The 16,548-nt window shown below is 44.8% G+C and overlaps 1 protein-coding gene across 1 annotated transcript in view; it reads right to left on the bottom strand.

The window, feature by feature from the left end:
• Positions 1-202: 202 nt before the first annotated feature.
• The window catches only part of LOC122684806 (cytochrome b5), a 34,132-nt gene continuing 17,786 nt past the window's right edge, over positions 203-16,548 (bottom strand). The window contains exons 2-5 of the mRNA XM_043889213.1: positions 9,402-9,530; positions 7,295-7,324; positions 3,692-3,726; positions 203-1,870 (exon numbers count right to left, since the gene is read on the bottom strand). Of these exons, the coding sequence (XP_043745148.1) occupies positions 1,789-1,870; positions 3,692-3,726; positions 7,295-7,324; positions 9,402-9,530 (276 nt within the window). The 3' untranslated portion in view covers positions 203-1,788. The remainder of the gene's footprint in view (positions 1,871-3,691; positions 3,727-7,294; positions 7,325-9,401; positions 9,531-16,548) is intronic.

The following is a 16,548-nucleotide window of genomic DNA, read 5'->3' as shown; positions in this document are numbered from 1 at the left end:
GAAGAACTGGGGAACTCGACATGGAAACCCTTGACAGGTAGCCTCAAAAAGCAGGGTGAAGGTCCACGGTTTTTATTTAGCTGACCTATCCATGACTAACAGTCATGACAGCACGTTACAGCAGAGCCTGCTGACTTGTCTGTGGATGTACCAACATGCACAGGGAGGGCGGGCGCTTCAGGTCCATCAAGAGAGGCATGAGTTTTGTTCCAGGAATATGTTTATTAAAATCTGGACAAAGTAGTCCTCTGCCAGGCATTTTCCCATGTGATACAGACACCTCCCCCACAGCTCTCCAACATTCACTCCAACCTCCAGTCACAAAAGAGGCAGAGGGTGGTACATGTCATTGATTATAAAAATCTATGTATGCTCTGAAATTTAAACAACTTCTTTAATGTGCTTTAGATATTTCTGATGAATGCCATGGCTCGTCAGTCGGCTAGTATGCCAATGGACAATCATAGCTAACTATGATGTACTTCGAGTCTATAAATTCATCTCTCAAGTTTCTTGAGAGGAAAAAAAAGCACAGGGTAGAAAATAAACAAGAATGGGATGGTTGAATCAGAGTCACACCAGAGTTCCCCGTGGCCTGTCACCAGAGCTAAATTTCTCCAAAAATCAAGACTCCAAATGTCCCATAATCTCAAGTGTGTGTTTGTACAAATTAGTGAATCACTAGTTCAAGACATTTTAAAATTATCTGAGATCTCTTTGACCCACGTGTTATTTGGCAGTGTGTTGTTCCACCTGCAAGTATTTTTATATTTCCGGCTTTTTTTTTTTCATTACTGCCTAGCTTCATTGATTCACAGTCTTAGAAAATGCTTTGTACGATTCTCTTAAATTTGAATTGTGACCCACAATGTTGTCTACCTCACTCAAACTTTCGTCTGAGCTTAAAAGTGCATATTTTGATGTAGTAGAAGAAAATACTCTATAAATGCTAGTTAGATCCCTCCCCCAAAAAAGCCAGATTAGGGAATCAAGATTTCCTTATGGGGGCACAAAAGCAGTTTTCACTTCTGAAGGAGAGTCTGTAGAACCTGAGAAACTGTCAGCTGAAGATCTCTGTGCAATCAGAAGCTTTGTGCAAACTGTTTAAGCTCAGAGATGGGACAGCGGCAATGTTGTCTCATGGTTCTCAGGCTTCTTGTTGACACTGCTGGTGTTTTTAATCAAAGACAAGATAGAGTATCTTTTCTAGGTCTCGCAGGCCACTTTCTCCTTTTATTATCTATTCGGTTGTTTTTTGTAGAACAATGATTAGCAATCCTTAAGCTATTATTTCTGGGCCTTCCTTAATTTCCTTAAAAAAAAAAAAAAAAACCTACACTAGAAACATGCAAAATCTGATCATTCAATTAGATGAAGCAGCATAACAAATGACCCAAGGACACCCCTCCTCACCTTGGACAACTTGGGTCTGAAAGACGAGAGCATTAAATGACCGCCAAGTAATCAGATTCTAAACATGAAAGACAATTATATACCCAACAGACAGCTCAGCATGGTGGTATGTTTTAAAAGACCTTGTCCACAATAAGCAAATGATGTAGTGATGGAACATCAGAACAAAGGTGACGAATAAGAAGGCACACTCTAGAAGTTCAGTAGTTGAAAGAATGGAACAGTTTTGGTTTGTGTCTAATGTAGGAGGAAAGGAAAACAGGTGTATTCAGATTATTTTCAGGTGAAGGGTTCTGTCAGTCAAAGTTAAGAGTGGTGGCTTCTTTCTTCCCGGACCAAAGCAGTCTTTTCTTCCACTGGCTTCTGAGAATGCGTTTAGTTTTCCGAAGTGTAGAGGTGATACATCAGGGCTACAACCAGTGCCGAGATAGCTGGGATCAGCCAGTTGGTCCACCAGCTGGAAAGAAAGAGCAATGATGCTTGCATGATGTTCCATGCAGGAGACGCAAAACTCTGCTCCGTCTCCTTACCAGGACAGTCACCGTGGAAATGTTCTGTTACCCCTCTAACCTTTCTGGATGAAAAGCTCACTCTAAATTGCTAAAAGGGAAGTGAGTACAACACATGTCCTGGTATAACGGCCACTGCTCCACCCTTCCAGCCTTATAAGAAAATGAATGGCCTCCCAGTCCCACTTAGATCTATTTCTATGAATTCATACAAACAGCTGTGTATCACTCCCTCAACAGATGCCACCAAACACTAGTGACTTATCGAAAGGAGATCAATTCTGGGTTTCATATCACAAGTTCAGAAAAGTAAACAGGTATTGATCTAGGTATGTCCATAAGTTAACAATGGCACTGAACTGCGAAGCAGAAGACCAGGTTTCTCATTTAGCGAAAGCCATCAGCAGGCTCCATAGCCAAGGGCAAATCACGTGCCCCGAGCTGCACAGCTAAGGGATGTGAAGCACACGGTTACTGAGGTTGCTACCAGAACCACAGCGCAACATGCTGTGATTCTAGTTAGAAAATCTAATCGCTACTTGTGTGCAGTAGGTTTAACATGTTAAGAAAAACCATGCCCAAATGATTGAATCTGCGGTCCATAGCTGTGAATTCACAAAAATCCCTAATTTATATACTGTTCAGTCCCAATATACTGATCTACTATAAATGACAGGTTAATCAGGGGCAGGGCTGGAAAGATCATGTGAACTTCTAATTTCTTAGAAAACAGAAATAATGTATGGGTTTTAGAATCTGGAGAAAGAGCAGGTAACAGCTGACACACACGTGATGGTTTTTGTCATAAACTTCCTGTCCTTTAATACTCCTCACGAAGAGCAAGTTCGAAATCAAGATTTAAATTGCAAAAGGATTATGAGTGTAATTTGGTAGGTTTTCAGTTTCCATTTAGGAGGAGACGGACATTTCAGGGTAAAGCAAGAGGAAATAACCGTGGGGAATGTACCAGAATGTGATAGCCTGGGGACAGCAAACTTCGACAGGGTGGAATATAACAGGCAGGAGTGTGTGGCTTCGAGCTTGGGTCCAAAAAAATTGTATTTGATGGCAGTCTAAGGATGGTAGAACTGCCAAAAATGTCAGGATGATCCTGTGCATGCGAGGTCGCACCTGACTCAGCGACCCCGTGGACTGCAGTGGGTTACGATTTCCTCCTCCAGGGGATCTTACCGACCCAGGGATTGAACTTGAATCTCCTGCTTTGGGAGGCAGATTCTTTGCCACTGGGCCACCTGGGAGCTATCAATATGATCTTAAACTATGAAGAAATCAAGGGCCTAGAACAAGTGACCCAAGATATACTTGGATCACTGAGTTCAATTTCAGGACAGACTAGAAAAGGGACAAGGGAAAACCGAACCATACTTAGGGAGATATAATCATAACAATTTAAGAAACTGGCCACATATCAAATGAGGAAGGAGATGGAATATTCGCCTCAAGATAAAAAGTTGTCCAGCCCACAGTGGGGAGGAGGAGCCTCCATTTGCTCTGTTCCTCCAGGTAGGGGCGGCAGCAGTGTGAGACGGGGGGTTGTCTGAAATGTCTGAGCCATCTGACAGTTTAGGAAGGCAGGCCCTGGGTAGTCTGGGTGCTAAGTGGAGAGGACCCCAACCTGTCCACGGAGAGGAGCATGGTGGGAGCCCAAGCAACAGAGATGCCTCGGATGTGGGGAGAGAGCCCCCAGTCCAACTCTGATTCTAGGAGCCTTGTGATCAGTCATACTTTTAAAGAAAACTACCACATACCTGGAATTAGAATCAACGGTAGTAATAATACTTTCCTGAAACACAAAAAAAGGTAAGTTAAAGGGAACATCTGAACGTTCATTCAATTGACTGCTTTATTTCAACTGACTGTTCATTTCAATTGACAAATGCACTGACTCTTCATTCAATTCAATCTGCTTTAAAACAAGACCACAACAGTTTATTCAATTCATTCTTCTTATTCAATGCATTCTTCAAAAAAAAAAAAAGTCTGAAGGAAAAATGACATCATAAGCTTCACTTATATACCCAAACTCACCATTTTTTCAGAAGAAAAAATTTTTAAGAAGGGTCTCTATTTAAATTACTTACGAACATAACCTGAAAATTTGCAAGAAAATGTTAAAAATTAATAGGATACCTAATTCTGTACATGACAGACATTTATGCTTAATGCATAAATAATAAATTTATGACAGACATAAATGCTTAATGTAGAAACTGAACACAGGTATCATTTATAAATACAAAAAATGTATCATCATCTTTAAGGAGACCAGTTTCATTCTTCAAAAGCAGGAATGAAATGTTCAATAAAACATCAGTTATTTCATCAAATCTCATAGAAGTAAAAGTGTACCCAGATTATATTAAAAAAATGTGTCAACCAAAAAAAAACAAAAAAAAGAAGTGGCATAAATTGTAACAGTCTGGACCACCTTTCCTGGTCTTCTTTAACTCTGGTAGGGTTTTTTTTTAAAAACAAAAACTGGCGGCCTCACTGGCTGACATCACACCGTCACCCACCAAGAAATCCTCAAATGCCAGGGGCTTTCACGGCTATCTCCTGGTTTACCTTCCAACACCTTCTGAGAGAGGTCCTTCTTATCAGTACCATGAAAATGAACTGCAGATGGCTCTGGGAAGACAGTCTGCCCCAAACAATGGGGTAACCAAGACCAAGTAGGATGTAAGCTTTTTCGGGATTGAAAAGTTGTTAAGAAGCACTCTCGAAGCTCCACACCAGCAAAAGCATTAGTAGGAAGGTAGACGGAAATAATGCAGCTGTAGTTTCCCAAAGCACAAAGTAAAAAAGCATTGGCAAATGCTCAATGATCTGCAGCAAGGCAATGCTACACACAGCAAAGCGCGTTAAAGACATTCCCGTAAAAAGACTGAAAGCTTCCAGGGGAAAATCAGGCAAAGCAGTTATGACACCCACCAACCTGGAGACATGGCCTTTAAGATTCCTGACACAGGAGGAGGGAAAAACACAGTCATTCAAAAAGAAAACTTCACAGTCATTACCTTTTGAAGCAACATTAAATCTCAGAGACTACAAAAGTATTCATAACTTCTGCACGATTAGTTTTCACATTTTGTATAGGCAAATAAAATGAACAAGGATTACAAGAGGTAACTGGACAGTGTGAAAATATTATTTAGCTATTAGAGACATTTAAAGACATAATCAGTTCCGAAACAAATGCAACAGTCCATTTAAGGTGAAGTGTTATCGGCACACTAGAAAGCTAAGCCTGAAACAGTGAACAGAGGTTATTTTGTCACACCCAGCACATGCATTGCACCAAACGTGCTAACAACTCTGCATGGAAACTCGCTGGCCTGCCTTCCTCCACCTTCGTTGGTATCGTGAGTGGAATGCACTACTAGGGTGTGGTCACCACCAGCAACAACAAAGATCCTCTAAAGAGGTGCACTGTAAAAGACAATACGCATTTTTTGATTGCTTATTATCTGTTAGATAATAACCCAGGGATGCTTCAGCGTTAAGACAAGTTTGAATTACCACTCAGCACTGGGCCCCAGTTGGGTTTTGGTATGCAACTGACAAATCTATCAAGGAAGACAGGGAAAAGACTTCAGTCTTTATTACAGGCTGTGCCTCCTGTTCACACAGTGAACTTGAGGGTCTCAGCTTCAGGTAGGAAAAGGTGAGCAATGAAATCAACACGTGATAAGCTCTCATGCAAAGCCCATGCAAATCATTTATAAGTTCATCTGACTAAGCCCATTCCTTCACTGGAAGGCTTCCCTAAAAATACTGCTGATGGAGCGATGCTCTTATGCAAAGGTCAGAGCTTACAGAGGCCTGAGAGACTCGCAAGCACTACTCCTTAAATGGGTGGTTAAACCACAGGAGCGGTTCTGCTGTGTGTGACCTTGACAAAGTCAAAGCTTGGAACAAGGTTGACTTTCATTCTTTACACTTTCTCTGCTAGGTCCAGGAGCTCCCCTATGATACCTTGAGAATCAAATCAGCTCACTTATGTAGCAAAGCTTCTAAGATAGCAACCACAGAAACCTATCAGTAGGTACTGCCATTACTGATATCCTCCATGTCAAATTGATAGATCTGGATTTGCTCACTTAAAACTGCACTGTCTCTGTATTTATTAATACAAATACCTTAACGTGGCAACTCAATCTGTTTCCCTTTGGCAGGTTCAAGCTAATACTCTTTGGTGCATCTTGTTTCACAATTCAAACAGTTTAAGCAGGCAACATTTCAAAAATTCAGACCACAGTGTACGTTTATCAGCCTGGAAACAGATGGATAGTTATACAGACACAACAAGGAACTCTCTTCTTCTGGTAAGCTAGAAGCACAAGAAAGATAAATCTAGAAAAGTGTCCATGTGTTTGCTTCTGGCCTTGAAAACCAGCAAGTTCCAGCCCCGCATTCCCCCAGTTCTGCTCTGCAGTAAGCAAAGCCATGTATGTTCTACAGGAGGAAAGAGTGTGTCTCTCGGGAGTAAAGCGATTATGTAGGAGACCTTAGCTCTGACTGGTGCTTTCTGCTGGCAGGAATCACGGTTCAGGACACAGTTGGATCTATGTCAGTTCTAAGTTCAGGTGATGAGCCTTATCAAATCCTCATTTTACTATAGCTGAACAACATGTGCCAAGATAACATACTGAACACCTAACAGGAGAAACTACACTTCTTCCCTTGAAGAAAAAGCAAAAGACTTCAAGCCCCCCAGAATTTCAGCAATCCAAAAGGGAGCCTCAAAGAAGGTACTAGGTCATACAAATGAGCTGATCAGTTCAGAGAGAAGGGCGGGTGAACCAGGGCATAAAATGAACATTACTGGAATTATTTTCTTTTCCTAAGGAAAAATGCATCAAAATGTTTTTTAATTAGCATTAAATTCAACCAGTAAATATTTATTGAACACCTACTATGTCCCAGAGATGTGGAGATGAAGAAGACATTGACAGACACCTTAAAGGTTTAAGTATGAAGGCTCTCCTGAGATTTTAAGTTCTCCGAAAAAAAGACTTATGTCAAATGTTCAGTTCAGAAGCACAAGGCTACTCATGTAAATAAAAAACAGAAGTAGCCCTTCAAAAGGTATCTGCTGATAATGATGATGGAAATGTTATTTTAAGTATTGACAATCTTACGAGAAGAATATAAAGCTATCCTAATAAAATATACTGATGGATCTAAACATATAAAAAATTTTGCTGAGCCAACAGGGTACATATTCATCTAACCTAGAAAGACCTGCGCTGGTCTCAGGTAAGTAAATGACCTTTGCCCTCCAGTTTGACAGGTATGAAATACAGCGAAGATAATGTAGCCACCGAGATACCACAGATGGTCACACGTACCGCAGGCTTGGTTATCTTTGATCTGTCATCCTGCAATAAAAAAATAAAGCCTATTATGAAAGGAAAAACATCTACAAAACTACCATTTCTGAAGTGTTCACTTTTACTGACATTTTAAAAACTGCTATTCAATAATTAGCATTTTAGGTTCTACCCGTTATTAAATACCCAGTTTGATCCATCCGAGTGCAACAATTTAAAATGCTGAGACGTATTGTAATCTAGAGTTCCAAAATTTAAAATAGCGTTTGGGATAGTCATATTTATATGCTGATCTGTATATACATTTATTAGATTCTGATTTGTAATTCAGGGAGCAGCTGAGATCTAATTAGATTTTTCCTTTCTGTCCTCTGAAACTCCCTTTCAGATGTGTGCATATACACGTGTGTGAGTGTGCAATATGTGTGGTATAGTCAGTGAATTCCTGCAGTCTCTCAACTGTAGGGTCATAATCTACTCAAACCTCCATCTGAAATAAAGTGCATTAAAAGGGTGATTGGCTCAGTGGTAAAGAACCTGCCTGCCAATGCAGGAGATGAAGATTTGATCCCTGGGTCGGGAAGACGCCTTGGGAAGGAAATTGCAGCCTGCTCCAGTATTCCTGCCTGGAAATCCCATGGACAGAAGAACCTGGCGGGCTGCAAGTCCACAGGGTCACAAAGGGTTGGACATCACTTAGTGACTCAACAACAAAGGCTGATCACAGGTGAGTCAAACATGCTACAGCCACAGCCTGGAAACTCACCTGCTCCAACCCCGCAAGAAGGGAAAGAATAAGGACAGGAGGGAACATTTAAAGGGCAGTCCTCTCCGATTACCATCAAACGACATCACTTCGGGAAAATATGAAGATAAAGATGAAAATATGTGGGTGAATAAACTTTCCCGGGAAATGAAGCTGCCTTTCTCAAAGTACCATCTCCTCCCACCCAAAACCCCACCTTCTCACTCAATGGAAACTGCTCTAAAACAGCTCCAGGCCCTCCCCAGAGAGCCTGCTTCAACCCTTCCTCACCCACGGCCATTACAAGAAGCAACAACCAGACACAACACACATTCTCACGGGGTGTTTTTTATAGGGTTTCTCGGCGTGCTCACTGGGGTTGAGGCTCTTTGCTTTGTTATTTCCTCGTTGGGGCCCACTTCCAGCAGCACCTCCAGGCCTTCGGGTGGGCCACTGGTAACATGTCCAGAGACAGGGGAGGAGACAGGCAGGCACTGGCTCGGAGGGGAGGTCCACGCCCTCTCGGAGGTGCGGGGTCCCGCCTGCCTGTTCCACACTCCAGGTCTGCACATCTCTAAAGTTCCTGGCAATGCTGGTTGACAGTTGAGTGCAGTCACACATGCACATTTCAAAATGCTGCACAAGGGCCTAAACTCCTATTACACCCCTGGGTTTACAGAAGAGCTGAAACAAGCCTCTGTTTTCCCAAAGTCAGTCCATGGACTAGCACCAAGGGAGATGTTCTCAAAGGTCTCAGGTAGAGTCAGAAGGATGAGGACTGCGTGTGGGTTTTACTGAAGGCAGGGTTTATTCATTTAACAGCTGATCTTTTAAAAAATGTCTAAATCACATTTTAGAATTAAAATATCCTCAAACTAACAAAAGTAGAAAGGAGTTTCTTTTTATATATTTATTTTTCAAAATTTAATTTTAATTTTTCATTATTTTAAAAACTTTTGTTTATTAAAAAAATTTTTTAAATAAATATAAAGAAAGAAAAAAAAAAGAAACGAGCTTCTTAAGAAAGATAATTTGGTCAAAAAAGAAAAAAATTAAAAATAACACTACTCTGGGTCAACACCCCACCTTCTAAAATCTGCTGCTCAGAGGACTTCAGAGCCTGGGGTGCACTGTCCCCAGGACCTGACCCTGGATGAGAGGATTCTGAGTGCTCATGAAAAATGTAACCAGGGAGTGCAAAGAAATTTCTGGTCAGTTTATTTTTTGATGAAATGGTGTTCTACAGTCAGGAGGAATTGCTTTTTTGTTTTATTCCTTTTTACATTTTGTAATATGCAAGTCTACAGGTTTGAGTAAGGTCAAGCCAAAGGTCAAGCCGTAGCCTTAAAGAGAAACAAGGCCCCCCCATAAGGTACTTACTGGGTGCAGCTCTCCAATGATAAATGTTTTGGACAATTCTCGAGCATCTGTAGAGTGCCCAACATCCTCAAAGTTTTCAGTAGCATCACCTCCAGCTTGTTCCCTTAAGACTTCCTCCCCACCAGGATGCTGTTTGAAGAAGAGAGAGAAAAATGAATATTTTTCTCCAGGCAAATGAGCTAAAAGGAAGTGGTTGGTTTACTTAACCAAAAAGGTTATTCTGGCCATCATAGGTGACAGTGTGAGAGTGTTAACTTGTTCCTAAATGAAACAATTCCTTTGTATTCAATTTCCTACTTGAAAGTACAGAAAAACTTTCTCCAACAGTAAGATGTTCATTTCCCAGTTATTCATATAGCAATCAAAGCATTATGCACACATTTTTATCCTTCGAGAAAGTCCCCCTTGCTTTGCCATAAAACTCTTCTCAATCTTCAAAAGTGAAAGTGTTAGTTGCTCAGTTGTGTCTGACTCTTTGTGACCCCATGAACTGTAGCCCGCTGGGCTCCTCTGTCCATGGCTTTCTCCAGGCAAGAATATTGGCGTGGGTTGCCATTTCCTACTCCTGGGTATCTTCCCAACCCAGGGATCGAACCCAGGTCTCCTGTATTGCAGGCAGACTCTCAATATTTACCCAATCTATTTTTAACTTATTCATATACCTTCACCTGTGACTTCTTTTGTCTAATCGTGGACTTACTACATGCAAGACAATTCATCTCTGAAAAGTGCTCTGTATGCCTGGAAAGTATGGCAACGTCCAGGCAAGCAGATGAGTCCCTGCCTCTGGACAGACTCACTTTCCAGAAGGAAGACAAAGCAATGCAAACACGTGTAGGAGAGACCTACTCCAGATGGTGGCAGGGGGACATGTGACTGAGAGGGAACAACAGGGGCAAAGAAGAAAGAGCCCAGTTCCACAGGGGGCAGGGCGGAGAGAGCCTCCTCTGAGATCTCAGCAGCCCGGCTGCTTCCCCTGGTGCAGCCCAGGACAGCCACCACGCAGGGACCGGGGCCTGGCGGGGCGGCCGGGCGCCGACACAGCTGAAGACGTCCAGAGACTCTCGGGCTGGGGAAGAGGGTGCTCAGACAAAGACAAGGAGGTGCTTGCTTACGTCATCCTAAACACTTCTGCAGGGGGAAAAAGCTTCTGAGATCAAATGCACCCTGCCCTGAGCCAGTCACTCACAAGTGCCCAGTTAGAGAACAGAGTCTTCTCCCCTACCTGACTGACAATAGGCTGTTCTTCGTCTCTCCCACCAGGGGTGGGCACAGAGGCAGAAACACTGGACAAGGGTGGGCAGTCGCTGTGTTTTGAAACCTATGTCTCCTCCTACCGGTTAGACATATCTAGGGCTAAAGAAATTTACTTAATTTTTTCTCTACTACTTGTAAAAGCTATCCATCTACAGTACAGAAATACTGGAAAGCACAAGAAAGAAAATAAAAGTCACCTAAATCACCCATAATCTCACCATCCAGAGAAGACTGGCTATACATATACATGTGCATGCACGCGTGCTAAGCCCATTCAGTCGTGTCCAACTCTGTGCAACGCCATGGACTGTAGCCCGCCAGGCTCCTCTGACCATGGGATTCTCCAGGCAAGAATACTGGAGTGGGTTGCCATGCCCTCCTCCAGACATATACGTATATGTATGAATAATTTTTAAAAGAAAATCATGATCATTACCTAAGGCATACAGACTCATTAGATAAAAAAAGGAGACTATAATATATACAGAGACAGTACTGCCTAGCGTTACACTGTGAACTTGGGAAAATAGTGTACTTATCTCATATAATTTTTGAAAAATAAGCGTGTTAATGTATGTGTTAATATAACCAATAAATATTATTCAGCATTTTTATTAAATACTTTGCAATGTCATTGACTATCTTTCCTTAATATGATTTTTTAAATGACTAATAACATTACATCTTGTACGCATTTCCACACTTCTGTAAGTCTTCCACTGGGACACAGGATACTAGAATCCAATCAGATGTGGGAAGCTGCCCTGGAGGGACAGGCTAGCTCAGTCTGAAAGCCAACCTGAAGTTCCCTCAGGCAACTCCAAGGTTGTGACAGCAACAAACGCGGTTTGTTAATCGTCAGTCTGTTTGTTCTTGGGCACAGCCTGAGAGGTACAGAAGCAACAATGTGGGAGACACAAAATGACTATTTCCAGAAATTATGCAAATTCACAGACTGCTGTTTCCTCTGTGTAGGTGGCTTCACTCATGAGTTCCTTAACTTTGGGTCCTGTTAAGGATATGGGAAGAACTGATGTTTTCAAACTGTGGTGCTGGAGAAGACTCTTGAGAGTCCCTTGGACAGCAAGAAAATCAAACCATTCGATCCTAAAGGAAATAAACCCTGAATATTCACTGGAAGGACCGATGTTGAAGCTGAAGCTCCAATCCTTTGGCCCTATGATACGAAGAGCTGACTCACTGGAAAAGATCCTGATGCTGGGAAAGACTGAAGGCAGGAGAAGGGGGCGAGAGAGGATGAGATGGTTGGATGGCATCACCAACTCGATGGACATGAGTTTGAGCAAGCCCTGGGAGATAGTGAAGGACAGGGAAGCCTGGCATGCTGCAGTCCATGGGGTTGCAAAGAGCTGGACACGACTTAACAACTGAACAAACAAAAATTAATTCAGGTGGTGCAGTGGTAAAGAATCTGCCTGCTAATGCAAGTGACATGGGTTTAATCCCTGGGTTGGGACGATCCCCTGGAGAAGGAAATGATGGCCCACTTCAGTTCTCTTGCCTTGGAAATCCCACGGACAGAGGAGCCTGGCAGTCTACAGCCCATGGGGTCACAAGGAGTTGGACATGACTGAGCACAGGCACACAAAGTTAACTGACTCCACACACATACTGAGTGTCTCCATGTGCCAGACACCAAGCTATGCCAGACACCACAGTGAGCAAAGGAGACCAGGTTTAGGGGGTGGACCGTTTCCTGAGGCACCTGCCCTCACCCCCGCACTCACTGTGTCCACACATCTGGAAGCCAGTAACTCCGTATCTCCTTCCGTGAAGTCACTACTTATTATCAGGTCACCAGGTACCACCGTGCACCGGTAACATAGGAGAATCTCCAGATACAAACCAGGCAATACCAATAAAATAACCAGAACAGCTTTCGTTTTTGGCACCCTTTTTGTCTTTAAGAACTATTTTCCGGGAAATAAATATAAAATAGACTTTAAAAGATGAAAGACCGGCATAGTCCATAATTCAGAAAACGTCAATCATCACATTGGGCTTCTTTGGTGGCTCAGAGGTTGAAGTGTCTGCCTGCAATGCGGGAGACCTGGGTTCAATCCCTGGGTCAGGAAGATCCCCTGGAGAAGGAAATGGCAACCCACTCCAGTATTCTGGCCTGGAGAATCCCATGGACAGAGGAGCCTGGTGGGCTATAGTCCACAGGGTGGCAAAGAGTCGGACATAACTGAGCGACTTCACTTTCACTTTCAATCATCACAACCTTTACCCGTTCCTAAGGACACTTTCACAGAGACAAGGTGAATTCTTGTGGGATAAACAGAATGGTGGCTACCAGGCACTGAAATCACAACCGGCCTCCTACCACTCACAGCATCAATGCTTCTGGAGACGCTGGCAGTGGATCTCTGCTCCTTGAAATGCTTTCTTAACATGGCTTCCAGTACAAGAGGCTCTCCCAGTTTCCCTCCAACCCCGCAGGCCACTCCTGACCTTCTCAGAGTCTCAGCCCCAGCACTCAGTCCTTGGCACTCTCCCATCCTACCTGGACCTGCTCCCCTGGTCTCCCACGCAGAACATCACCTGTTCTCTAGTTACATGCAGTTCTTCAGGCTGCTCCTGAGCCCAGACTCCTCCCACCTGCAACAGCCTACTTGCCCACGCATGCAACATCTAGGGAGCACCCTGAACATAACATAACCCAAGCTTAACGCTGCCCTTTGCCCCCAGTAAACAGTCTTTATTCTCAGCGATGGCTGCCACCATGCATCAGTTGCTCAGACATGTCTGACTCTCTGTGACCCCACGGATGGCAGCTCGCCAAGCTCCTCTGTCCATGGGATTTCTCAGGCAAGAATACTGGAGTGGGTTACCATTTCCTCCTCCAGGGGATCTTCCTGACTCAGGGATCAAACCCAGGTCTCCTGCATTGGCAGGAGGGTTGTTTATCATTGAGCCACTTGGGAAGCCCTTGTATTTGGTGGTTGCGGCCAAAAACTAGAAATCAAACTTCATTCTTCTTTCCTTTTCATCCCCATCATCAGCAAATTTGGTGGGCTACCTTCAAAACATATTGAAAATCTAACCTCCCCTCCCCACTTCCCCCGCTACCACTGCAGATCAAAGCAGCAGCACCCCCTGAACAGACGACCACAACTGTGCCCTGCCTGGCCCACTGCTGCATCTCGATCCTCCCCTCAGGCCACTCTCCTGACGCCCTCACGCCATGAGGATGCTCAGATGTCAGCTAAGTCCAGGGGAGCTGGCCAGAGTGGAAGCAAGAGAGGCAACAGGTAAAGTAGAAGAGGCAGGCAGACACCTTAGTGATGAACTGAGGATGCCCCCCGCCACTGCACGTCTCCCCTCACCCTCCAAGGGCCACATCTGAGTCCCAGCCACACGGCCTGAGGGCCGGCTCACAGACTTGCTAAGATGGCTCTCCCTCTCAGAAACAAAGCCACCTCCTGTGGAATGCTCATCTCCCTGACCTTGATGAGATTCCTTTATCTCTGCTCACGTCAGCCTTCCACAGACCTTCACCGAGCTGCGCATCCAAAGAGTCTGCCCTGTCCCCCCAACAGAGGGCTCCCAGGCCCTCCCTGTCCCCACTGTGACCCCAGCCCCTCCCTGCCCCCACACCATGACCCCCACCCCTCACTGTCCCCACACCGTGGCCCCCAGCCCCTCCCTGTCCCCCTAACACTGTGGCCCCCACCCCTCCCTGTCCACACTGTGACCCCCAGCCCCTCCCTGCCCCCACACCATGACCCCCACCCCTCACTGTCCCCACACTGTGGCCCCCACCCCCTCCCTGTCCCCCCAACAGAGGGCTCCCAGCCCCTCCCTGTCCCCCCAACACCGTAGCCCCCAGCCCCTCCCTGCCCCCCCACACCATGACCCCCACCCCTCACTGTCCACACTGTGACCCCCAGCCCCTCCCTGCCCCCCCACACCATGACCCCCACCCCTCACTGTCCCCACAGATGGCCCCCAGCCCCTCCCTGCATTTTAAGTCCTATTTTATCAGTCACTTGCAGGATGCAGGAGGATGGAGGCTTTTGTCTGCCTCATTCATCACCATTGCCCATACCTAGTTCAGTCCCTGACACCTGGCAGATACAAGAAATATCTGTAAAATACAGATATTTACAGAAACATCTGTAAGTAATTTTGCAGGAAGGCAACATGCAGAGCTGATTACACGCTGGTCTTAGAACTAGTGCATACAACTGGTTAAGTGACCACAACCCTCCCATTGCAGCTATTCTCATGCACACCCCTTTCCTTTCCCTGAACTATACAACAGTTCACACCATTCAGAAAACATATAATTCCATATTCAGTTACTGTTTAATTCACTTTTAAAATTTTATTTGCAGGATAATTGCTTTCCAATGCTGTGCTGGTCTCTGCCATAACAACGTCATCCCCTCCCTCCCGAACCTCCGTTCCACGCCCCATCCCACCCCACCCCTCCAGATGACCACAGAGCAGTGGGCTGAGCTCCTGTTACACGGCAGCTTCCCGCTAGCTGTCTAGTTCACACGTGGCAATGTGTGTCTCCACGCTACCCTCTCAGTGTGGCCCACCCTCCTTCCCCCGCTGTGTCTATTCTCTTATTTGTGCCTCTGTTCTTGCCCTGCCAATAGATTCATCCATTTAATCAAAATATTTCCTACTACTAAGTGCAAAGCATTGTGTGGGACACCCAAAAGTACACGAAAAATCGACATGATTGGATTCTGAAAAAGCATACAATGAATTTGAGGCTGAAGGAAAAAACACAGGAAAGACCTTGGCCTTCACTGATAAAGCCTCAGAGTTTTGACTATTCCTGAGTGACCCGAGAGCCCCGACTGGGCCTCAGCACGCAGTAACAAGCATCACTGCTGGAGCAGGAGTCTAGCCCCTGTCCCTGAGAGGCGGCCGTGGACCGGCCTTCGCTGCGGCCAGTGCGTCCCCAGCTGCCCCTCATTCACGCCACAGAGCAGCAAGCTAACGCTCAACTGACCTCTGAGGCAGCATCTTCTGTTGCAACTGTGATAAAAGCTTCGTTTTTGTGTGTGTGACAGATGGCTTTTTAAGGTCACATTTGGTGAAGAAAAAAATCAAGAAGTACAGTGGAGCAGGGCTTCCCTGGTGGCTCAGTGGTAAGGAAACTGCCTGCAGTACAGGAGACCTGGGTTCGATCCCTGGGTAGGGAAGATCGCCTGGAGAGGGGAACTGTTACCCACTCCAGTATTCTTGCCTGGAGAATCCCATGGACAGAGGAGCCTGGCAAGCTTCAGTCCATGGGGTGGCAAAGAATCAGACATGACTGAGAGACTAAACAACACAATAAAGCATGATTTTGTTGCCAGACATTAGAAATTTGGTTTCCAGTAAGATGTGAATTCAGAAGTGGCTTGGAATTATGAGGTAAACAATCCCACCCAATGTCATAGCTGTATGGAAACAAGCCAACAAAAATGCAACTCTTCACAAAAGCTGCTTCAGTGAGTGCTCCGGTGTGTGCTGTCCTAGAACTTTCTGCAGTGATGGAATACTCTATGTCTAAACTGTCCATACGGTAGCCACTACTCACAAGTGGCTACTGAACACTTGAAATAGAGCTGAAAAACAACATAAATTGTATTTAATTCATTTAAACTTAAGTAGAGCTTCTCTTGAGACTTCCCTCATAGCTCAGTTGGTAAAAAATCTGCCCACAATGTGGGAGGCCCGGGTTTGATTCCTGGGTCAGGAAGATCTCCTAGAGAAGGAAATGGCAAGCCCCTCCAGTGTTCTTGCCTGGAAAATCCCATGGACAGAGGAGCCTGGCAGCCTACAGCCCATGGGGTCACAAGAGTCAGACACGACTTAGTGACTAAACCAACCAGGGCTTCTCTGGTGCCTCAGACAGTAAACA

This window comes from Cervus elaphus, chromosome 27 (genome assembly GCF_910594005.1).
Source record: "Cervus elaphus chromosome 27, mCerEla1.1, whole genome shotgun sequence".
Lineage (NCBI taxonomy): Eukaryota > Metazoa > Chordata > Mammalia > Artiodactyla > Cervidae > Cervus > Cervus elaphus.
This window is presented reverse-complemented; position numbering and strand designations above follow the sequence as displayed.